The 25,021-nt window shown below is 38.0% G+C and overlaps 1 protein-coding gene across 2 annotated transcripts in view; it reads right to left on the reverse strand.

The window, feature by feature from the left end:
• The window catches only part of FRRS1 (ferric chelate reductase 1), a 70,308-nt gene that overhangs the window by 37,957 nt on the left and 7,330 nt on the right, over positions 1–25,021 (reverse strand). For both annotated transcript variants that reach the window (XR_010117359.1, XM_063624354.1), the window contains exons 2-7: positions 14,542–14,646; positions 14,213–14,408; positions 12,946–13,082; positions 7,603–7,697; positions 6,217–6,364; positions 3,511–3,693 (exon numbers count right to left, since the gene is read on the reverse strand). Coding sequence is in view for 1 of the 2 variants with exons in the window: in XM_063624354.1 (XP_063480424.1) it covers positions 3,511–3,693; positions 6,217–6,364; positions 7,603–7,697; positions 12,946–13,082; positions 14,213–14,408 (759 nt within the window). In the remaining variant the exon portion in view is untranslated. The remainder of the gene's footprint in view (positions 1–3,510; positions 3,694–6,216; positions 6,365–7,602; positions 7,698–12,945; positions 13,083–14,212; positions 14,409–14,541; positions 14,647–25,021) is intronic.

The raw sequence follows: 25,021 nt of genomic DNA on the forward strand, positions 1-25,021 counted from the left end.
TGGGACAACTGGGAAAACTGGAATACAGATTGTCTGTTACATAAAATTAATGTTAAATTTTCTTAATGTGATAAAAATATTGTGGTAATTATATGAGAATGTCCATGTTCTTAGAAGACACATGTTGAAAACCTTAGAGATGAAATGTCATGATTATCTATAATTTTCTTTCAAATAATTCAAGAAAAAAATACGTATTTATATACACCACATAAATCAACTGAGGTAGATAGAAAGATAAAGTGGCAAATCTAGGTGAAGGGTTTATGGGTGTTCACTGTACTATCTTTTTAACTTTTATTGAGGTTTAAAACTTTTCAAAACAAAAAATTGGAAATGGCAGAAGGAAGGACCTGAAAGATGGATGAAAGGAAGGAATCCAAGTCAAAACCAACATTTCTCTGAATACCAAAAAAGATGCTGGCAGCAGTAAATGATGTGTTTATAAATTGCCTAGGACAATACCCAACAAGAAACAAGCCATCAACAATGGTAGCTGCTTTCCTAACATTGCTGATCACCAAGAATGGGGAAGACAAGGAGACATCAGGAGGCATAATAAAAAGTTCAGTCTTTTAGATGTTGCTTTGTGCTGTCCAGGAACACATATCTGGACGAGACCAGCCTGCAGCTGGAAATCACAGTCTGGAGTCCAAGGGAGTTCAGGATTGGGGACATCCTGGAATTGGGGCATGGAGAGATCATGTATGGAGTAAGATGATACAGCGCAGTGGAAGGAGAAGGAAGGAAGCTAATAATGCACATACTTGATAGACTTTACATTATTGAACAAAATATCTCAAATAGGAAAGAGGTATGTACAGTACATCTTCACTTAAACTCATAGGTAAGTTCTTGAAAATTGTGACTTTAAGCAAAACAACATACAACATGGCCAATATTTTGTCCTCATCAATGTCATAACAAAATGATATTGAAGGAAATGATATTATTCAAGGACTGCTATATGTAGCCTCCCTTAAAGTCAGAGGCTCCAAGAACCTATTGACGACATGAAGTGGGGACTTACTGTACTTGGAAATTCAGTTAAAATTCACACATTAGCAAGTCATTATTATCAGAAATAGGGTAAATTACACATTTTGATTTTAGTGATGAGGTCTAACGTACCAAAATAATTGCTAACATTAATTTACAAGCCAAATTGAAAAAGGGGTATAACTTAGGTTATCGAATGAGTGTGACATCAGATACCTTCAGTATTTAAATTTACATTATACACTCCAAAGAAATAGCAGGTCACAAAAATACCCGAAAGTTTTAAAAGTAATAACCAAAAATAGAAATAACCACTTAAAAATATATTTTGAGGATGATTCATTTCCCCCAAGTTAGGCAAACAGGTGTACAGATTATTTTAATCATTAAACAGGATTGCTCTGTAAATCAACTGCACCTGCGTAATTAAGTCTTTTTTGTAAACATTTTTGATGAGTACTATACTGGAAACAGATAAGATTTCTAAGTAAGATAAATATATCTTGAATTAGAGATAAATGCTTTTGTGCCATCAATGCCTACAATTTAGAACAGAATACCTGACCTACCTGTGGGCTACTCATTACCATACTGAATGCAGTAATAGTCTTTCCCTCTTGCTTACAGGTTTCATGTAACCAGTAAAAGGAAATGTATCCGTATACTATAGCATGAATCTTGGCTATAAAGTGACTGGAATAAGTTGGGTGTGTTTTTTTTTTTAAGTGACTAGAGCACATATCTAAATGAGTGTTGTAACTCAGAGATGAACCTTAATGAAACTATACATTCATTCAACAGGTTAATCCTTTTTGGACTCATTTTCAGAATTTCCTTTCTAGCCAGTTTAATCACATTCACATGACAGCAGCACTACCACCACCTATCATTATTGCTTTATAGTCACATTTTATTTTCAACTCAACCTCATTCACCTTACACACTAAACGTAGTTCATTTTTGCCAACACTAAGAATATCCAAAAGAATATGCTACAGGTCTGATGGCAATCACAAAAGGAAGTGGGGAAAATGTTTTGAACAATCAGCGCATCAGCTGAGCAAGTATAAAATTTCCTATACAAGCAACTTGGAAGGGGAAGGATTCATTATTTCTTATACGTTATTTTTTTAAGTACATGGTATCTTTTGTATCTCATCGACTTAAGGTATATCTTTTGTTTAATGAAAGAAGATCGAAGTGCATTCTAGAGGTGTCTAGTGAAATATGTAGGTTATGTATACATACTGAAATGGTATCCTACTAAAGAAAGTTAGTTACATCCAGCGTCTTACAATACTTGCAAACACTGCTCCAGGACCAATGTGATCAAGTGCACTTTCAGGACGAGCATTAGTTTTTCTATTACAGCCATGTCAGAGTTCCTTTTCTTTTTCTGAAATATGATTCCCTAAAGAAGTGGTGTTAAGTTTAAATCCTGGTAAGAAGAAAACTCTCAAGACAAGACCCCTTGCCTGTGCTAATAAGGGGCTTTCTCCATTTCTGGTCATCCCTATGCCCCAAGGCCCACTCTGCTTGAACAGGACTTACACACGTCCTGGCCACAATACTCTTCCTGCTCCCTAGGAAAGCAAGGTGCTTATGCAGGCCTCTGTTCTTCCACACCACAGCACAAGGCTGCCACCTACAGAATCATTTAATCCATTTCAGCATTACCCAGGGTGAGTGAGAATCGGCTTAAAATAAATGCTGCCTTCTGCTGATTTGACAAAGGAGCCTATTGTGATACATGCTGCCTGGATATACAAGTTTAATTCTCTGTTTAGGAAATGCACTGATGACTACTAAAATAGGACAAAAGAGCAGGAACACATGCTTTAGTTCTGGCCACTTGAATAAACAATTCTGGTTTGAAAAGCATTACAAAAAACATGACATTTTATGCAGAACAACTTTTCTTAACTGTATTTCCTGCTTTATCGCAAAGAGATAGACAGACATAAAATGGCAAATACACTGGAAATAAAATGATCTTCCTAACTTTCCTTAGGACAGCCTGTTCTTGGAAGTAATTGCCCAACTGTTAAAATCATACAGTACTCAAAGCCGTTTAACTTAGAATCTGTTCTAAGTTAGTTTCTCCTGTATGATCATTTGACCCTGGAACAAACAGTTTCAGTGATTCTCCTTTGGGTTTTTTTTTGTTTGTTTGTTGGGGGTTTTTTTAGATGGAGTTTCACTCTGTCGCCCAGGCTGGAGTGCAGTGGCACAATCTTGGCTCACTGCAACCTCCGCCTCCCAGGTTCAAGTGATTCTCCTGCCTCAGCCTCCCATGCAGCTGGGATTACAGGCGTCCGCCACAATGCTAGGCTAATTTTTGTATTTTTAGTAGAGGTGGGGTTTCACCATCTCGACCAGGCTGGTCTTGAACTCCCGACCTCGTGATCCACCTGCCTTGGCCTCCCAAAGTGCTGGGATTACAGGCATGAGCCACCATGCCCAGCCATGATTCTCCTTTTGTTACCACTTATGTAAGTGAGAGGTACCAACCATCCATTGGTCATGAGACAATGCAAAGGATAAATAGCCTTTACTGGGGCCACTCATTTCAACCACCACCGATTGGTCATCTCTTGTGAAGGACAAGAAGACACAGGAAGCCTCCTTCTCTGGGTCACAGTTCAAAGGACTCCTAATACAGAACTTCTTGTTCCCACAGTCTGAGGCACTGAACTAGAAAAATGACAGAGGAAAAAAAAATCTTAATTATCAAACAAGCAGTTCATTGACAATGACAGAAGAATAACTACCTTCAAGTACGGGTAGCTCCCAAATTAATGAGAATACCTTTCCATAATAAGCATTCAAATAAGGAAACAAAAGACACATCCCAAATTAAAAATGATCGGAGCAGTACTTAGGTTATGAACTTTTAAACTTAATTAATTTTAATTAAAATTTGGAAAACATACACTTGTTGGGCTGTAATTGTGCAAGAGCATTAAAGCTCCTGTAATACACAAAACATTTCACATTAAGTATGTTTTGGAGCAAAGTTTCTGATAAGTTTTGAGAAATTTTTGAGGTAATATTTCAGTCCCTAAGACTTAAATGACACTAACATTCCTGCCTAAAGGGTATACTCTAGTTCTCAGAGATGAAGTTTTAAAAAGCAAACAAATAAATTCTTAGCAAGCTATTATATTTAGGTTGTGGATTCTGCTTCTAGAATTCAGATTCAAATTTCATACTAAAATGATATAAGAAAAAAATGGTTGCCCCAATTTACCAGCATTCCAAATAACCGTAGTGATTTATTGGCGGGAGAAATAAGCAACGATCAGACGACTTAATCCAGAGCTTCTTGATAAGGAATATAAGATGAAGAGTCTTAGAAAAAAAAAATCAGCTGTATAATCTGATAAATGAGCAGACTTTGTTCGAATGCTGTGACAGTAAATTTCAGAAGAGAGCTAAACATTATGTAACTAGAGTTCATGGAAATGTAAAGACAGATCATACTAGGGTGAAGAGAACAAGCCACTGGGGAACTAAGAAACTTGGACTTGGGTCTCTGCTCATCCCTTCCGTACATCATGTTTGCCAAAGGACTTGTTCTCTCAGAGTCCCTGAACCTTCAACTACACAACAAGAAAACTGTAAGACATAGACCCTGAGGTATCTTCGAGCTCTAAAAATGCTATAAACCTTTGACTCTGAATGAACCTCCCTATAATTAGAGATTATAAACATGGCACAAAGACACAATAAAAGTTCCAACAAGAGCCTTTGACTGAATATACGGAAACACAACAATATTGTCAACAGATTCCTACTGGGAAGCTCAGGTCCAAATTGACTGTGTATTTCCCTAAAGCAGCTTTTAATTAAATAAGGATTAAGCCTAAACTGAGAGCTAGTACAAATAACAGATCTGATTGTATGGTCACACAAAAGTGCAACAATCATAATAATGTAATCAAATATAGTGCCCATATGCTATAAGATGTTGAAGAGAAGGAAAACAAAATAAGGAGCAAAGAGCATTACTTTGTCTTCTCTATGTGAATAAAAAGGTACAAAAGGATAATAAAAAGAAAGAAAAAGAAGAGGAACTAATGTTTACTGAATATCTATTAAATGCAAGACACAGTTATAGAAAACTTACATTCATTATTTTAATTCTTACAGTGATACTAAGAGCTAAATATTATTACATCTCTTTCTATAGGTGAGGAAACTGAGACTGAAAATTAAGTAATTTGCCCAAAGACACATGAAAATTAGGCAAGTCAGTATTTAGGCCCACATTTGTTCTTTCAACTGAAACAACCTTTCGCAACACGTTTTTTTTTATTTTATCCACTTCTGAATTAAGAAGTCTAACTTATCAGAATTTCCTGCAGTAAAACCCTTCTTCCTAATGTTTCTAATATGCATAACACTTTCCAAGATATGTCTTGTCAATCATAAATCTTTTGAATCAGAGGGCCTAGATGAAATTCTAACTGATGAATTTACAGGAGATTTTCTATTGTTCAGCATATACAATTCCCTAGGACTCTTTGACCTTAATGAAATGAGATCTAAGAGTTATATCACTACTTCAAGAATCTCCTCCAAATCTTGTCTAAATTTAACTTAAGCTCTTCGTTTGATATCTGGCTGTGTTTAAAAGAAAGAAAAAAAAACTATTGCTTCATCAGATTTACTTTCAAATGAAAACATATCCACTACCAGTAGAGACTACAGGTGAATGTCATGACCACACCTTGAACATGTAGGGTCTTGCATTCCCTTCATTCTAACCTGTAAGTCATAAGGTTGCAATGAAGGCTTCCTTCAGATTCCTACAGAGGACCCCAAAACGTGCTACCACTACCCAGCACAGTTACTTCTCTATGCACTTTGTCACACAAAGTACACAGAACCACAATTTCCAACCACAGATTTACCTCTTTGCTCACATACAGAAAACTAAGTACAGCACTTTACTCGTATGTAATGTCTTATTTTGTTTACCTTCTCTTCTGCATTTTATAATACATGGACATTATATTTGGCCACATATTATTTAGATTACATTTAATGAAGCTATAAAAATGTTACTTAAGCTGGGCACAGTGGCTCACACCTGTAATCCCAAGCACTTTGTGACTCCAAGGCAGGAGGATCACTTGAGCTCAGGAGTTCGAGACCGGCCTGTGCAACATGGTGAAACCCCATCTCTACAGAGAAAATAAAATTGTTACTTACTGGTTTGGTTAAGTGGGAAACTGGAGGCAACGTTGGCAAAGGTACTATTGTAGCTTTAGGTGTTGTAAAAGGAAATGCATTTGGTTGTGAAATTATAGGACCAGGAATCTTCACCCAGTAGATTTTGTACTTCTCAACAACTGTGACTCTGAAATGCAATACCAGTGCGATTAGAACCCTAATTGTGTCCTGTCACAATCAGATCAAAACGTTAAAGGAAAAAAAGAAGAGAGAGACTTAACTAGAAAAACATGACTTACTACCTAATAGGACTATTAATTTTGTCTGAGGCAAATCTCTAACCACTCTCTCCCACCCCATCACTTGATGAATTTTTATTGCTTTCTCTCCCTCTGTCCCTCTTTTCTTATTTGTCTGTTTTGGGGGCATATTCACAATAGCCATGATGTCAGACCCAGGGACAAAACTGCACAGATTTCTACTTCCTGGCATATGAAGAACATACTAGTCATTTCAGAGTGCAGTACTCAATTCTTCCAAAGGGCGTGTGTAGCAAGCAACTACAGCAAGAAGCTGTAATAGAGGCTGCATCAGTAACCATCAGCTTTCACTGGGGTCACACCCCCTTTTTCACATTCCATCTAACATACCAGTGCAGAGTTGTGTTAATGTGTGTTGGGGACCCATGCACAAAGTGAAGAAAACAGACATGTCAGGATAGCAATCCTTCCCTTAAAATATATGTCCACATCACCCCTCAGGAATCATTAGATGGCATTATAACATTCCATTTCCCCTTGTATGTAGGATAAGGAAGAAGTTCTGTTTTAATTCTACTGAGTTTCATAATTTGAGAGGCATGCAGTCTTTTCTGAGAGTCTAATCTGCACATTGTAACACTGCAAAAGAGTAAGAGTCATCCAAATTTCAAGACTTTCATTTGTATTCTCATGCTAATACAGGAGCAAGTCTAAAAGTAGTATTATATAACATAAAGACTCCAGTATTAATTGATAGCTCTTATTAGGATTAAGGCAGTAGAAGACTTCATTCACTCAACAAATGTCTATTAAGTGCCTATTTGGCGACAGGTCCTGCACTAGGTGATAGGTATACACTGGTAAAAAGCAAAACAAACTCCTGCATCAGGAAGGTGGTGTTATTACTATACCAAAGCTCTCCTACATGCGTGAACGTCTAATAGGTACAGAAAATGATACAGACTAATTATGGTTTCAATTATGCTAGTAGTTACAGAGTTGTAAACTTTTTTTTCCTTTTTTTAGAGATGGGGTTTCACCATGTTGCCCAGGCCAGTCTCAAAATCCTGGGCTCAAGTGATCCACCACCTTGGCATCCCAAAGTGCTGGGATTACAGGCATGAGCCACCATGCCTGGCCCAGAATTGTAAACTCTTATACTCACAGAAACTGTGTATGATTTGGAGCACTGCTTGGAGCATTCCAGTAGACTTTAATTTCTGTTTTTTTAGATGCACTTCTGTGACTCACTGCTGATCCCTGAAATAAAAGGGAAAAGAGCTACCATTCAGTCACTCAGGAGCTCAGCATGGCTGGAACTTCTATCATTTTGCAAAGTAATTTATCACTGCATGACGTCAGCATTCTGGTGAAGACTATTTTATTTAGAAGAAGGACTCAGGCAGTCCATAAATGAAATGTTGATTGGTTGAGAACATATTAGCAGCTGGCTCTGTGAATAAATGAGAGTCCACAGAAATCTAAGAACTGAAGAGAGCTGTGAACACTGGGTATGTTAACACTAGATAGAGCTTGCTCATTGTTTCATGTACATTATAAATTTATATCTCTTCCATTAATAGATACAAATAGAATGCAGAAGATTCTTCGAAAAACTTCCTGCCTTCAAATATGTAGCATGATATTTTAGTAATTCCTTTCTCTAGAACAATCCTGTTTCCCACTTTCATGCACGTGGCCAACTCCTACTCATTCTTTGAGGCCTTACTTGAAGATCACCTCCTCCAAGAAGCTCTTTCCCAATTCCTTCCAGGCTGTGTGTGGCTCCCTCTGCTATGCTTCCCACTCAGTGTGTATGTTTCTAACCAAAGTTATCACACTGTTCTACTTATGTGTTCATAGATGTGCTTATATGTAAAGTAAGGAGTTCTTCAAGGAGCAAGAGCAAGTCTTGTCCATCACCTATCCCTCCCATTCAGGACCATTTTTGGTGTAAAAATAAATGGATGAATGAATAAATAAATGAAAAAAAAATTAGACTCCTGTCATACTCTAGATCTCTGTCTTCAATATTAAAACTCTTCAAAAATTAATATAATAAGAGCCAATATTCATATAAAACATCACAAGCTATAAATTCTTCAAACTATTCTATCTTTTATAGGGTGCTGATGTGTAAAAATATATTGCAAGTAAAATTAAGGAAAAAGTCTGATTGTTGTGAATCCATTTAGATGTTTACAATACATGGTTAATGTCATCATTTATCTTGCAACCACTACCTTATAGTGAAAAGACCCCAAAAAAAACTGACAGAGAGCAATTTCAAACTACAGTTGACCCTTGAACAACACAGGCTTGAAGTGCATAGGTCCACTTATATGCAGATTTTTTTCAATAAATGTAGTAGAAAAGCATTTGGAGGTTTTCAACAATTTGAAAAAACTCAGACAAACTGCATAGGCTAGAAATATTGAAAAAATTAAAAAGTTAGATATGTCTTAAATGCACAAAATATGTAGGTATTAGTCTATTTTATCATTTACTACCATAAAATATGCACATACCTATTACAAAAAGTTAAAATTTATCAAAACATACATACACAAACAGACTGCACATGTGCCATTCACAGAGACATATAAACAAATGTAAAAATGCAGTATTAAATCATAACTGCATAAAATTAACTGTAGTTGGGACTACAAGCACATGCCACCACACCCAGCTAATTTTTGTATTCTTTTGTAGAGACGGGGTTTCGCCATGTTCTCAGTCTGGTCTCAAACTCCTGAGCTCAAGCAATCCACCAGCCTCAGCCTCCCAAAGTACTGGGATTAGAGGGATGAGCCACTGCACCCAGCTTTTATCGTGTTTTGTGCCCTACTGTAAACCTTGAATAACACCATGGGGCCATACGAAGTGCCACTAGTGATGCAGTAAGTGTTCCTAAGAAGCAGAGAAAATTCATGACATTACAAGAAAAAGTTGAATTGCTGGATATGTACTGTAGATTAAGGTCTGCTGCTGCAGTTGCCCACCATATCAAGATAAATGAATCCCCAGTATAAGAACCACTGTAAAAAAAAAAAAAAAAAGAAGAAAAAAGAAAAGAAAATTCGTGAAGCTGTCACTGCAGCTATGCCAACAGATGCAAAAACCTCACACTTTTTGTGAAAGACCTTTTCATCTCATATCGGAAATGCAGCTTTTAGGCAGGTGTAAGAATTGCTATAAGAAAGGGATACTTGTAGAATAATATTATTCAAGAAAAAGCAAAGTCATTATATGACAACTTAAAGCAAATGGAAGGTGAAGGGTCTAAAGCTGGAGAATTTAATGCCAGCAAAGGATAGTTTGATAATTTTAGAAAAAAAGTTTGGCTTTTAAAATGTCAAGATAACAAGAGAAGCAGCTTCTATTGACCAAGAGGCAGCAGGCAAGTTCCCAGGCATCATTAAGAAAATCATTGATCGGATCACGAGGTCAGGAGATCGAGACCATCTTGGCTAACACGGTGAAACTCCGTTTCTACTAAAAATACAAAAGATTAGCCGGGCGTGTTGGCGGGCGCCTGTAGTCCCAGCTACTCAGGAGGCTGAGGCAGGAGAATGGCGTGAACCCAGGAGGCAGAGCTTGCAGTGAGCTGAGATCGCGCCACTGCACTCCAACCTGGGGGACACAGCGAGACTCCGTCTCAAAAAAAAAAAAAAAAAAAATTGATGATACCATCCCGGCTAACACGGTGAAACCTCATCGCTCCTAAAAATACAAAAGGTTGGGCGCAGTAGCTCATGCCTGTAATCCCAGTACTTTGAGAGGCCGAGGCGGGCGGATCACCTGAGGTCGGGAGTTCAAGACCAGCCTGACCAACATGGAGAAACTCCATCTCTACTAAAAATACAAAATTAGCCGGGCGTGGTGGCACATGCCTGTAATCCCAGCTACTCAGGAGGCTGAGGCAGGATAATCGCTTGAACCCAGTAGGCGGAGGTTGCGGTGAGCCAAGATCCCACCATTGCACTACAGCCTGGGCAACAAGAGTGAAACTCCGTCCAAAAATAATAATAATACAAAAAATTAGCCGGGCGTTGTGGTGGGCGCCTGTAGTCCCAGCTACTCGGGAGGCTGAGGCAGGAGAATGGCGTGAACCCGGGAGGCGGAGCTTGCAGTGAGCCGAGATCACGCCACTGCACTCCAGCCTGGGCGACAGAGGGAGACTCCGTCTCAAAAGAAAAAAAAACAAAGAAAAGAAAATCATTGAGGAGAAAGTGTATCTGCCTGAACAGGTTTTTAATGCAGACAAAAGTGCCCGATTTTGGAAATAAATGCCACAAAGGCACTTATTAGTAAAGAAGAGAAGCAAGCACCAGGATTTAAGGCAAGCAAGAGCAGGCTATCTCTACTGTTTTGTGCAAATGCAGTCAGTTAATGATCAGGACTGCTCTCACCTATAAAGCTGCTAGCTGCTAATCCCTGATCCTTGAAGGGAAAAGATAAACATCAGCTGCCAGTGTTTGGGTTGTAACTACAAGAAGTCCTGGACAATAAGAAATCTTTGTCTGGATTGGCTCCATGGACGTTTTACCTCTGAAGACAAGAAGCACCTTGCCAGTAAAAGACTGCCTTTTAAAGGTTCTTTTAAAGGCACGGTGGGTCATGCATGTAATCCCAGTGCTTTGGGAGGCCGAGGCGGACAGGTCACTTGAGGTCAGGAGTTCGAGACCAGCCTGGCCAACACGATGAAACCCCATTTCTACTAAAAATACAAAAATTAGCTATGCATGGTGGTGGGCACCTATAATCCCAGCTACTCAGGAGGCTGAGGCAGGAGAATCACTTGAACCCAGGAGGCAAAGGCTGCAGTGAGCTGAGATCGCACCACTGCACTCCAGCCTGGATGACAGAGCGAGACTCTGTCTCTAAATAAATAAATAAATAAATGTTCTATTGATATTTGATATAGTTTGCATATTTGTCCCCATCCAACTCTCAAGTTAAATTGCAATCCCCAACGTTGGAGGTGGGAACTGGTGGGAGGTGTTTGGGTCAGGAGAGCAGATTCCTCACGGCTTGGTGCTATTCCTCGAGATAGTGAGCAAGATCTTGTTGTTGTAAAATGTGGCACCTCCCCCCACCACCAACTCTCTCTCTTGCTGTTGCTTTCACCATGTGAAGTGCCTGCTCCTGCTTCAGCTCCTGCCATGAGTAAAAGGCCATGAGGCCTCCCTAAGCCCTCCCCAGAAGCTGAGCAGATGCCAGTGCCATGCTTGTACAGCCTGCAGAACAGTGAGCCAATTAAGCCTCTTTCCTTATTAAATTACCTGGTCTTAGGTACTTCTTTTAGCAACACAGGAACAGCCTAATACAATATTAGACAATGCCCCTGCTACCCAGAACCCCATGAGCTCAACACCAAAGCCACTGAAGTAGCCTCCTTGCCTCCAAATACAATGTCTCTAACTCAGTCTCAGCTCAGGAAGTCTTAAGGACATGTAAGGCTCTTTACACACAATACTCGATGGAAAGGATTGTCAACGCTGTGGAAGAGAACTCTAATAGAACATCACGAAAGTCTGGAAGGATTACACCATTGAAGATACTATTGTTGTTATAGAAAAAGCCAAGACAGCCATCAAGCCCAAAACAATAAATTCCTGCTGAAGAAACACTGTTTCTAGATGTTGTGCATGACTTTTAAAGATTTACAGAGCCAATCAAGGAATCATTAAAGAGACTGTGGATATGGCAAAAAAAAAAAAAAAAGGTGGGCGACAAAGGGTTTCAAGATATGAATCTTCAAGAAATTCAAGAGCTAATAGACACCACAACAGAAGAATTAACAGAAGACAACTTGATGGTGAGTGTTTCTAAACCAGTGCCAGATGGCGATGAGGACTATGGAGAAGAAGCGGTCCCAGAAAACAAACCGACATTAGACAACCTGGCAGAAGGGTTCCAATTATTCAACACTGCTTTTGCCTTCTACGACATGGACCCTCCTATGATATAGCACTGAAACTAAAGCAAAGCAGGGAAGAACTGGCATCATATAGAAACATTTTTAAGAAAACGAAAAAACAAAAAAGTCAGACAGAAATTACAATGTGTTTCTATAAAGTTACACCAGTGTGGTGCCTCTCCTGCCTCCCCTTCCACCTCCTCCACCCACCCCAAGACAGCAAGACCAGCCACTCCTCTTCCTTCTCCTCTCCAGCCCATTCAACATGAAGGCAATGGGAATAAAGACCTTTATGATAATCCACTTCTATTTAATGAATAGTAAATATATTTTCTCTTATTTTCTTAATAAGATTTTTCTCTTGTCTAGCTTACTTTATTGTAAGAATACAGTGTATAACGCATATAAATACAAAATATGTGTTAATCAACTATTTGTTATCAGTAAGGCTTCTGGTCAACAATAGGCTATTTGTAGTTAAGTGTGGGGGGAGTCAAAAGTTATACACAGATTTCCAATTTCCCCAGGGGTGAGGTCGGCACCTGTAACCTCCACATTGTTCAAGGATCAACTCTAAACACAAACCTGTATATCTTCACAGGTCAAAAGTTGTGACACTTCACTGTCAATCAACGTGAAGGAGCCAATAGGAGGGCCATTCAGATCCTCAGCATTACGCGCTTCTAGGAGAAAGCCTTTAAATGGATGCCCTGACAAAGTAACTGAGAAAAAGACAAAAGGGTTGGTTAAAAAGTTTAGTAATATCAAAAAAAAAAAAATGTTTAGAGGTCGTACATTACAATTACAATGAGGTCTACATATGCAAAAGTACTCCTGGAGAGAAAAGAGTCATCCTATAGGCAAAGAAGCTCTAAACTGTGTTCCATAAGATATTCACTCTGTGAGATATTAATAGCCATTCCGCAAAGAGAAAAGAAAAATAGGTGATGGTCCAGAGGCAGTCCATAAGGCTAAGTTAGTTTGGAAAATGCTAGATGGTACCAATTGGGTACTATGTTTATCACCTGAGTGATGAAATAATCTGTACACCAAACCCTCGTGACATGGAATTTACCTATAAACAAACCTGCACATGTACCCCTGAACCCAAAATAAAAGTTTTAAAAAAAAAAATGTTTACTTGACCTCATTAGAGGAAAAAACATGAGGTGTTTTCTTTTGAATTCCAGTATTTAACACAGTGTCTGGCTCACAGTGACACTCAATAAATTCTTATTGAATTAAAAAAAAAGAAAAACACTAGATGAAAGTAAATACTTGTTTCTTTACTGCAAATTTCTTAGGGTATTTAATATCCTACTGTACAGTGTGAACTCTAAGGTTATATTATATACCACACAGAATATTCCAAACTTATTTTTCTATTTACTTTCTAAGTAACAGTGTACCTGTTAACATTTTGCATTTCTAGAGTTGCAAAAAATAAAGTTTGCAAAATGCTGTGATAGATTTATCTTTAATAATCAGCCTACATTTTACCAGAGAAATTAGAGAATTATTCTTAAAATCATGTGATGTCAAGAAGGACAAGGGTTTATTATATTTTAAACAAGATAAAATAAACTTTATTTTTCTCTTCTCTTGAAGTGATAGCACAATTAATAAAAATAGTAAATAACGATAAAAACTTATTTTAAAGCCTGTTCTGGATGGGGAATACACAGACTATTTAAGTAATATAGTCATCTGGAACCAAAAACAAGAAGTATGATAGTATCTTACAAAAGAAAACAGATTTAAATGAAATCGTCTAAATCAAATAATAATAAAGATTCAATAAACAGTAAAAGAGTGAAATCCAAAATGTAAACAGTTAATCCCAGCACGGTACCTTCAATCTGATCTCCTGGCCTGAATGTCATCTGACTCACATAAATGTCATGAACAGGAACAGACTGTGGACTATGACCATGTTCAGGAATCATTCCATGGCATGACTGTGTTACTTTTCCATTGGGATAATTAGTCACATAACTAATGTGCAACAGAAGTATGCAGGTACCAAGAGTAAATCCAGAAACTGCCATCTCAAAAAGAAGGGTAAAAGCGCATTATTGTCATATATAATTAAAGTAAAATATAAAAGCTTTTACACAACAGGACTATAATTCTAGGTAACTACTTGCTTTCTGTGTTCGGCAAACCATATTCTCAACATACCTGATAAAAAGAATGTGATATGTGAAGTTTCACCTGAATTTCAATCTCAGCTCTACAAATTACTGTGAGACTTTGGGCAAATCATTTAATCCTCCACTTCCTTACCTGAAAAATAAGGAAACAAAGACCCTCTTTTCAATGTTGTTTTTTTTCTCTCGAGACAGAGATCTCGCTCTGTTGCCCAAGCTGGAGTGCAATGGCACGATCTCAGCTCACTGCAACCTCTGCCTCCCAGGTTCAAGTGATTCTCCTGCCTCAGCTTCCCCAGTAGCTGGGAATACAGGCATGCGTCACCACACCTGGCTAATTTTTGTATTTTGGTAGAGACAGAGTTACACCAGGCTGGTCTTGAACTCCTGACCTTAGGTGATCCGCCCACCTTCGCCTCCCAAAGTTCTAGGATTACAGGCATGAGCCACTGTGCCTGGCCCAATGTTGTTTAAATAAAAATGAAAATATAGCCCAAAATCTGACAAGGAAGATAATAAATAATAGCTTTCTTTATTGTCAATTGGAAATAATAAACTAGTCAATAAAAGCAAAAGGTTTTATTCCACGTCATCCTAGAAAGCTTTAAGAACAAAGAAGAAATGTTTCTTCTGGATTTAAATATCATCACCTGAATAAATCTATGATAAGACTTTTCCCAACTTCCTATTAAACTGATCATGATGACTGGGTGGATTATTTAATTTGCAATACTGAAAACTGAGGACAACAGAGAACCAATTGGTAGAGATAATAATTCTACTACCTGTAGCCCAGATACTTCTGAATTAAGAAACACAATTGTCAGCCCACACAATCTCCTTCCCTCCCACGGCTCCAAACTTCCTCTTAGCATCTGGATAATAGAAAACCAGCTACTTTACCTCAGTCCCACCCTCTTGTAGCCCAGATCAACCGCTTTGCCTGATGCATATATTCAAAACCTGCAAATCACAGAACTCAACAAGGCTGGAGGTGATGAGCAATGACATGATACATGGCAGTAAATAAAGTTAACACCATGGACAGGTTGCAGATGGGAAACGCCTAAGAGGCAGTTTATTATTTATAGAAAAGGAGTTTTCTATATCATATATCTGGTCATAGACAAAAATAATAGCAGCCTTAGAATCACTAGAAAAAATTATTGTTTTTTAGTTACGTCAATCAGGAGCAACTATTTAACTGCAGCCTAACCTGCTGGGGTTTTATCAGAGCCCACATGACCTGGAGGAAGGGAAATACCCAACTCCTGCCCACATTAGCCATCCTGTTTCACTTAAGTAGGGGAAGAACCTTGAAGCAGTTGTGAAGTTCACACTCCAGGGGCATAAGCTCACTAAAAGACTGAGGTCTACTCACAGGACTACAGAACAGTTCTCCTCCTCCCACGCCTTACCACCACATTATTAAAGGCCTATTTACAGCAGTTCCTTTTACCCACTGCATCATGTCCAGTTATTAAGAACAAATTACAAGGCATACTGAAAGGCAGAGAACACAATTTGAAGAAACAGAGCAAGCCTCAGAACCAGACTTAGATATGATGGAGATGTTGGAATTATTAGACCGGGAATTTACAACATTATGATTAAGATGTTAAATGCTCCAATGGATAAAGTAGATGGCATGCAGGAACAAATGCACAGAGATGGAAATTCTCAGAACCAAAAGAAATGCTAGAGATCAAAAACACAAGTATGGGCTTATGGGTAGACTGGACATATCTGAGAAAAGAATCTCTCAGCTTGAAGATATCTCAATAGAAAAACACCAAACTGAAAAGAAAAAAAAAAGACTGAAAAAAAGAGAACAGATCCAAAAACTGTGGAACTACAAAAGGTACAACATACATGGAATGGGAATTCCAGAAGGAGAAGAGGGAAGAAAACAGAAGAATTATTTGAAACAGACTGACTGAGAATTTCCCCCAAACTATTATCAGACACACAATACCAAGTGGGATAAATAAATAAATAATAAACAAAAAACTACCTCTAGGTATATATGATGGTTAATTTATATGTCAACTTGACTGGGCTGAAGGATGTTCTGATAGCTGATAAAATATTATTTCTGGAAGTGTCTATGAATGTATTTCTGAAAGAGGTTAGCATCTCAATCAGGAAACTGAGTAGCAAAGATCACCTCACCAAAGTGGGTAGGTATCATCTAATCCTCTGAGGGCCTAAATAGAATAAAAAAGCAGAGGAGGGTGGAATTACTCTCTCTTCTTGATCTGAGACATCCCTCTTCTCTTGCCCTCAGACATCAAGGTTCCTGGTCCTGGGGCCTTAAAACCACAAGACTTACACCAGCAATCCTTTCCCCAACCCAAGGCCCTCAGACCTGACCAGGAGGTGCGCTATGGGTTCCCCTGGTTCTTAGGCCTTTAGGCTTACACTGAACTACTCCAGAGCTTTCCTGGTTCTCCAGCTTGTAGACAACAGATTTTGAGACTTGTGGGCTTTCAGAATCACAAGTCAATTTCCATAATAAATATCTATAATAAATATAAACAAAATCTTATTTTAATCTGTAACTTTGGAAAACCCTGATTAATATGGCATATCATTTTCAAACTACAGAAATCTAAGATTTTTTTTTAAATCCTGAAAGAAGCCAGAGGAAAAAGATAGGAACAAAGATGAGAACTATATCTGACTTTTGCTCAGAAACTACACAAGCAAGAAGAGAGTAGGGTGAAATATTTAAAGTGTTGAGAGAAAAAAGTGGCACCATAGAATTCTATACCCCAAAAAATTACCTCTCAAAAGTGAAGAAGAAATATGAAGACTTTCTCAGATAAACAAAAATTGAGGGAATGTGTTGCTGGTAAAACCTATCTTGCAAGAAAAGTGAAAAGAAATTCCTAAGAGAAAAGGAAAACAATAAAGGTCAGAAATTCAGATCTACGTAAAGAAAAGAGAGCATTAGAGAAGAAATAAGTGAAGGTAAAGTAAAAACGTTTTTCTTCCACTTAGTCTAACATGAAAGTTTGTTCAAAATAATAATACATATAATTATTTGTATATGTTTATGTATGCTTACTTTCGTATGCTTCTATATCAGCAAAATAAATGACAAGACATAAGGGATGGTGAGATAGAGCAGGGACCTCTCTCTTAGGGACCTACCTCTCTCAGCCTTCATAGAATTAAAGAAAGGTAGGACCTTGCTCTGGATTAGACTTTGGCTTAAGGAAATGTTGTGGCTAGTTTGATCTTCTATCCAGACCACTAAAACTTTCTCCATATCAACAATAAGGTGCCTTCTTATCATTCATATGTTCACTGGAGTAATCATTTTCTTCAACAACTTTCTCTTTGCATTTACAACTTGGCTGACTGGAACAAGAGGCCTGACTTTCAGCCAGTCTTGGCTTTTGGCTTGCCTTCCTCACTAAGCTTAATCATTTCTAGCTTTTGATTGAAAGTGAAAGATACATGACTCTTCCTTTCACTTGAACACTTACAGGCCACTATAGGGTTCTTAACTGACCCAATTTCAATATTGTTGTGCCTCAGGGAATAGGGAGGCCTGAGGAGAAGGAGAGAGATTGGAGAACAGCCAGTTGGTAGAGCAGTCAGAACATACACAGTTATCAATTAAGTTTGCCATCTTATATGGGTGCAGTTTGTGTCTCTCCAAAACAATAGAAACATCAAAGATCACTGATCACAGATCACCATAACAGATATAATGAAAAAGTTTAGAAACTTGCAAAAGTGTGGCCAAGTGTGGTGGCTCACACCTGTAATCCCAGCATTTTGGGAGGCCGAGTTGGGAGGATCGCTTGAACCCAGTAGTTCAAGACCAGCCTGGGCAATATAATGAGACCCCCATCTCTATTTTTTAATTAAAAATAAAAATAAATAATAAATAATAAAATAGAAATTTACCAAAATGTGACATAGAGACACAAAGTGAGCACATGCTGTTGGAAAAATGGTGCCGACAGACTTGCTCAATGAGAAGTTGCCACAAGCCTTCAATTTGTAGCCAGGTACAGGACAAGGGGGCTGGTCTCCAAACCCTGGGCTCAAGGGAACCTCAACGCTATTATCCCAACACTTTGAGAGGCTGGAGATGAAGGATCCCTTGAGTTCAGGAGCTCAAGACCAGCCTGGGCAACATGGTGAGACCTCATGTCTACAAAAAAATGAAACAATTAGCTGGCTGTGGTGGCACGCGCCTATGACCCTAGCTACTTAAGAGGCTGAAGCAGGAGGATCCATTGAGCCCAAGAATTCAAGGTGGCAGTGAGCTATGATTACACCACTGCACTCCAGCCTGGGTAATAAAGCAAGACCTCTGTCTCAATAAAAAAAAAAAAAAAAAAGGCTGGGTGTGGTGGCTCATGCCTGTAATCCCAGCACATTGGGAGGGAAGGGAAGGAAGATTGCTTGAGCCCAGGAGTTTGAAACCAGCCTGGGCAACATAACAAGACCCTTTTTCTTTTTTTAATAATTATATAAATTTTTTTATAATTTGATTTTTTTAAAAAAGACAAACCTTCAATTAGTAAAAAACACAGTATCTGCAAAGCACAATAAAGTGAAGTGCCATAAAACAAGCTATCCCTGGCTGGGCGCGGTGGCTCACGCCTATAATCCCAACACTTTGGGAGGCTGAGGCGGGTGGATCACGAGGTCAGGAGATCGAGACCATCCTGGCTAACATGGTGAAACCCCGTCTCTACTAAAAAAATACAAAAAAAAGTTAGCCGGGCATTGCGGGCGGGCACCTGTAGTCCCAGCTACTCAGGAGGCTGAGGCAAGAGAATGCCGTGAACCCAGGAGGCAGAGCTTGCAGTGAGCCGTGATCATGCCACTACACTCCAGCCTGGGCGACACAGCAAGATTCTGAAAAAAAAAAAACAAGCTGTCCCTGTATATCACTAATCACTTTAAATGTCAATTGTCTAAATGTAGCAATTAAAAGACAGATTGTCAAAGTGGATCAGGAAATAGACCCTATTATATGTTTTCTACAGGACACCCACTTTAAATATAAAAACACATATAGATTAAGAGTAAATGGATAGAGAAAGATATACTATGCTAACACTAATTTAAAGAAAGCAGGAGTAGCTACATTAATTTCAGACAGTAGACTTCAAACCAAGGAAAGTTATCAGAGATAAAGAGAGCTTTACCTAATAATAAAAGGGTCAATTCTCCAAGAAGACATAACAATGCAATAGAGCATCAAAATAAGTGAGGCAAAAACTAATAGAACTATATGGAGAAATAGATGAATCCACTAACAGAAATGGACAGATCCAGGCTGGGTACCATGGCTCACGCCCATAATCCCAGCACTTTGTTAGGCCAAGGAGGGAAGATCACATAAGGCCAGGAATTCGAGACCAGCCTAGGCAACATAATGAGACTGTCTGTAAAAACAAACAAACAAGTAAGTAAGTAAATAAATAGTTGGGTGCAGTGGACTACACAAGTAGTCTCAGCTACTCAAGAGGCTTGGGGGGAGGATGACTTGAACACAGGAGTTCAAGGTTGCAGTTAGCTATGGTCACACCACACCCATGCACTCCTGCCTGAGCAACAGAGAGTGAGACCTTGTCTCAAAGAGAGAGAGAGAAAGAGAGACAGAGAGAGAAATGCACAGATCCAGAAGGCAGAAAATCATTAAGGACATGGGTGAATTCAACAACATCAGTCAACTGGATATAATGGATATCCACAGACTATTTCATCCAACAAAAGAATACACGTTCTTCTCAAGCTCACACGGAATGTTCACCAAGATAGACTACATTCTGGGCCATAAGATACAACTTAATAAATTTAAGAGAATAAATTTGTGGGATGCCGCAAAAGCGTGCTTAAGGGGAAATTTACAGCATTAAATACATATATAGTTACGTAAATAAATCCCTCACTAAATTAAACTACAGGAATTCCTGTTAAACCCCAGATATTGTGCTGGGAGATATACACTTTAACCAGCCCTGCACCTAATGCCAGGAGCTACTAAGTAAACAGCATAGGGTCCAACAGTACCATATACCCCACTATTTATCAAACATGAAAGCTGGGGAGAATTCTTTTCATTTAAGGAGGAGTGAAAGAAACAAATGAACCAACCAAGAGCTTCTGAAAAATATCTACAACATAAAAGGAGCTTAAGATTTCTCCATGGAGAAAAAAATAATAATAATAATAATGGTTGATTATTATAGGAAACAGAATATTTAAGGAAATAACTGCAGCCAGGTGCAGTAGTTCACACCTATAATCCCAACACTTTGGGAGACTAAAGCAGGAGAATTGCTTGAAGCCAGGAGTTCGAGACCAGCCTGGGCAACAAGTGAGACCCCCGTCTCTCCAAAAATTAAAAAAAAAAAAAAAATTAGCCAGGCACAGTGGCATGCCTGTAGTCTCAGCTACTCAAGAGGCCGAGGTGGAAGGTGGGCTCCTTGAACCCAAGAGGTCAAAGCTGCAGTGAGCTATGGTTGTGACACTGCACTTCAGCCTGGGGTCAGAGGGAGAGAGAGAGAAAGGGAGGGAGGGACAGAGGGAGAGAGGGAAGGAAGGGAAGGAAGATCACTATTTAATCGACTTCGCCATTATTAAGAAGATTAAATGTAGTCATGTGCCACTTACCTAAAGAATGGTATAGTGAAAATAGTTACGTCAGTTTAACAAATATTTATTTGGCACTAACTTTCTGTCAGTGAAAATGGAAATAAAACTTGATATCCAGTCTCTGCTGTGCACTAAACAGCTGAACAGCATCAACCAAGTCACTAAATCTGTTTCATCAGTTGCAAAATACACCAAGTGAACCAGAAGACATTCAAGGCCACCTTCAATGCTAAAATTTTATGATTTTGGAAAAGCATATTGGGAATTATTTGAGCAAGAAGTATAAGACAAGAAAGGGAAGTGACTAAGACACCACCACCCATCATCGATTAGGAAAATATAACAAGGTCAGAGAGGAACCTGTACAATGGCAACTTCTTTGTCCTCTGTCAAATGCTGACTGTTCAAGGTAAAGTTCTATTTTCATTATAATAGCTAATTATGGTTTTCTAGTTAATGTTTTAAGGTACAACTTTTTTTCAAACTAATACATAAAATCATTAGCCAACCTATATTAACAGATCACATAATTATGACAGAATAGGAGTTAGTAATGGAAACATTTAAGTTAAAATTATAGACTGTCAACAATAAGCTATTATATTATGAAATCATCCTTTAAGCACAGAAAGGACTCCTACCAATTATGTATGATTTTCTTAAATTAATATTCACATTCTATTGTCTATACAAAATAGAAGATAAAACAAAAAAGATGTATTTTGTCCACTCAAGACAGAGCGATTTATTATTTTAAAAAACTAAAAGAGAAGTTATCCTGATTCGCTAACTAAAATATTCCCAAACCTGATGAGATTTGTACAGTTTTCTTTCTTACCTGAAAGACAAGTGCTTAGTAAAAGGGTATGATGACTGCTTACACCATGTTCTACATATATCTCACATAAAGATAAAACCTCAAAGCAAGTATATTCTTTATTATGTAAATACAAAATTCTTGTACTTAGATGAAAATGCAATTATTATTTGATTGTGAGCCACAGAAGCAAGTGATGTTAATCAAGAGAATATATTTATTACAAAGTAAAAATTCAGACAAAACTAGAATTCAATCAAAAATATTTAGATGTAAGAAAGTCATTGGAAAAAGGAGTATGTGTTAACAAAAGACTTAAAAATAAATCGGTCATCAAACGTCTTAGTATTGTGCAACTCTAAGAACATGTGAGAATAAGAAAAAAGGAGGAAAACAATCTTTTAAAACCATGTCAGATGATTAAGCTAGCAAATAGTGAATCACGTCTAGTTATATTGCATTCAAGTTCTAGCTCTTGTTAGTCATTTATTTTAAATTAAAGCATCAAAGGAGTTCAAAAGTTGACATGCACACAAAAAAATTGTGGGAACTCAGCCCAGTTACACCCACTCTACAATACCTAAGATATGAGTGAAGCATGTACTGAGAGTCTTAATTAATGCATAGGTATGAGGCAACAAGGAATTCTTAATTATGAAGAATGAGATGCAAAAAAGCAAAAACTTAGCCAAAATAGTTCACTATAAAATATCTACATAATTTGGAAAAGGGTCTCTTTTTTTTTTTTTTGCAATATATAGTGGTTTTAATTTTTGTTTACTACATCCAAAATAAGAAATATTTTTACATTATAACCCAACAAACATTTCATGAAACATTATTTACCTTTACTACATGTTATAGATGTGTATGTTTTCTATTTCCTTTTTTTGTTTTATGCTGGTTACACTCTACTGCATTATTTCACGATCTACCAATGAATCTTAACCTGCAGTCTGATGAACATTACTTTATGGCATGCATAGACCATTAAGTTTCAGCCTTGAATCAAGTTCTAAATTAGGAGTATCAAGAATTTCAGTAAAAAAGAAGAATTCTCAGAATCAAAGGAACAAACAGGCTAAGCAACAGGGAAAATTTTTGGAGATAGGAGCTGGATTTATCCAAAGAAAAATGCCTTATTCTCACTTCATTCCATTTGTGAGCCTGAACAAAAAGTATAAATATGGCTAATAAGTTAGCATTCTCACAGTAATCTTCTCTATGAGAAAGGTTGTTGTTTAACCACCCATAATATAAAAACACAGCAATCCTTAAGTCACTTGGAAGCTCCTTTCAGAATTTCCATTAGTTGCATTCTTGCTTTTTTTCTTCCATCAAGTACATTCTACAATGTTTAAGGTAAATAGCCACTTCCTACTAAATATTGTTTTCATTTTATTTTACTATGAAAATTACAAGGGCATTATTTTCTTTTATTTTGGCACAAGTGCAATACATTTTAATTAATTTATGTCTTAAACATGCATTTATTTCTAGGCTTTTGGCCTGAAAACAGAATCACCATTTATAATATTTGGAAACCAAAGAGTAATCTATGACAGGTTTTCATCAACTTAGAAATTTATTTTGCCAGGCTAAGGACAATGCCTGGGAGAAAAAAAAACACAGAATCACAGAAACAGTCTATCGTCTGTGCCTTTCTCCCAAGATGACTTTGAGGGCTCCAATATCTAAAGGGGAAAAGTGGGCTGGAGGGGAAAGAGGATCATGTCATTCACATGTTCCAAGACAAAATTAGCAGGTAGGGGAATAGTCAAGTATGTGTTGGCTTATGCTCAGTAAGCTGGCACTTTATATAAGCTAAGATGAACATACAGTAGCTACCTGTGGAGATATCTAACCTTTTATCTGTAGCTCTCTGCTTTGAAACAAAAGGAAATGCAGTTGCTTGCATGACTCAGCTTTCAGCTTAATTTTTTCCTCCTGGCATAATGAATTGAGGTCAAGTTTCTGTTTTTCTTTCACATATTGCTTCTATTAGAAAATGAAATTGAAATTCCAAACTGAGTTAGAAACTAATCTGGTTTTGCGGGAAGTCAGGGACCCCGAACGGAGGGACTGGCTGGAGCCGTGGCAGAGGAACATAAATTGTGAAGATTTCATTTTAATATGGACATTTATCAGTTCCCAAATAATACTTTTATAATTTCTTATACCTGTCTTTACTTTAATCTCTTAATCCTGTTATCTTCGTAAGCTGAGGATGTACGTAACCTCAGGACCACTATGATATTGTGTTAACTATAAAAATGGATTGTAAAACATGTGTGTTTGAACAATATGAAATCAGTGCACCTTGAAAAAGAACAGAATAACAATGATTTTTAGGGAACAAGGGAAGACAATCCTAAGGTCTGACTGCCTGTGGGATCAGACAAAAAGAGTCATATTTTTCTTCTTGCAGAGAGCCTATAAACGGACATGCAAGTAGGGAAGATATCGCTAAATTATTTTCCTATCAAGGAATATTAATATTAATACCCTGGGAAAAGAATGCATTCCTGGGGGGAGGTCTATAAATGGCTGCTCTGGGAATGTCTGTCTTATGAGGTTGAGATAAGGACTGAGATATGCCCTGTTCTCCTAAGGTACCCTCAGGCTTACTAGGGTGGGGAAAAACTCCACCCTGGTAAATTTGTGGTCAGACCAGTTCTCTGCTCTCAAACCCTGTTTTCTGTTGTTTAAGATGTTTATCAAGACAATACATGTACTGCTGAACATAGATGCTTATCAGTAGTTCTGCTTTTGCCCTTTGTCCTGTTCCCTCAGAAGCATGTGATCTTTGTTAGACCCTTATTTGTAGTTCTGCTTTTTGCCCTTTGAAGCAGGTGATCTTTGTACCTGCTCCCTGTTCTTACACCCCCTCCCCTTTTGAAACCCTTAATAAAAACTTGCTGGTTTTGAGGCTCAGGGGACATCACGGTCCTACAGATATGTGATGTCACCCCCAGTGGCCCAGCTGTAAAATTCCTCTCTTTATACTGTCTCTCTTTATTTCTCAGCCAGCCAACACTTATGGAAAATAGAAAGAACCTATGTT

This window comes from Symphalangus syndactylus, chromosome 12, assembly GCF_028878055.3.
Source record: "Symphalangus syndactylus isolate Jambi chromosome 12, NHGRI_mSymSyn1-v2.1_pri, whole genome shotgun sequence".
Taxonomy (NCBI): domain Eukaryota; kingdom Metazoa; phylum Chordata; class Mammalia; order Primates; family Hylobatidae; genus Symphalangus; species Symphalangus syndactylus.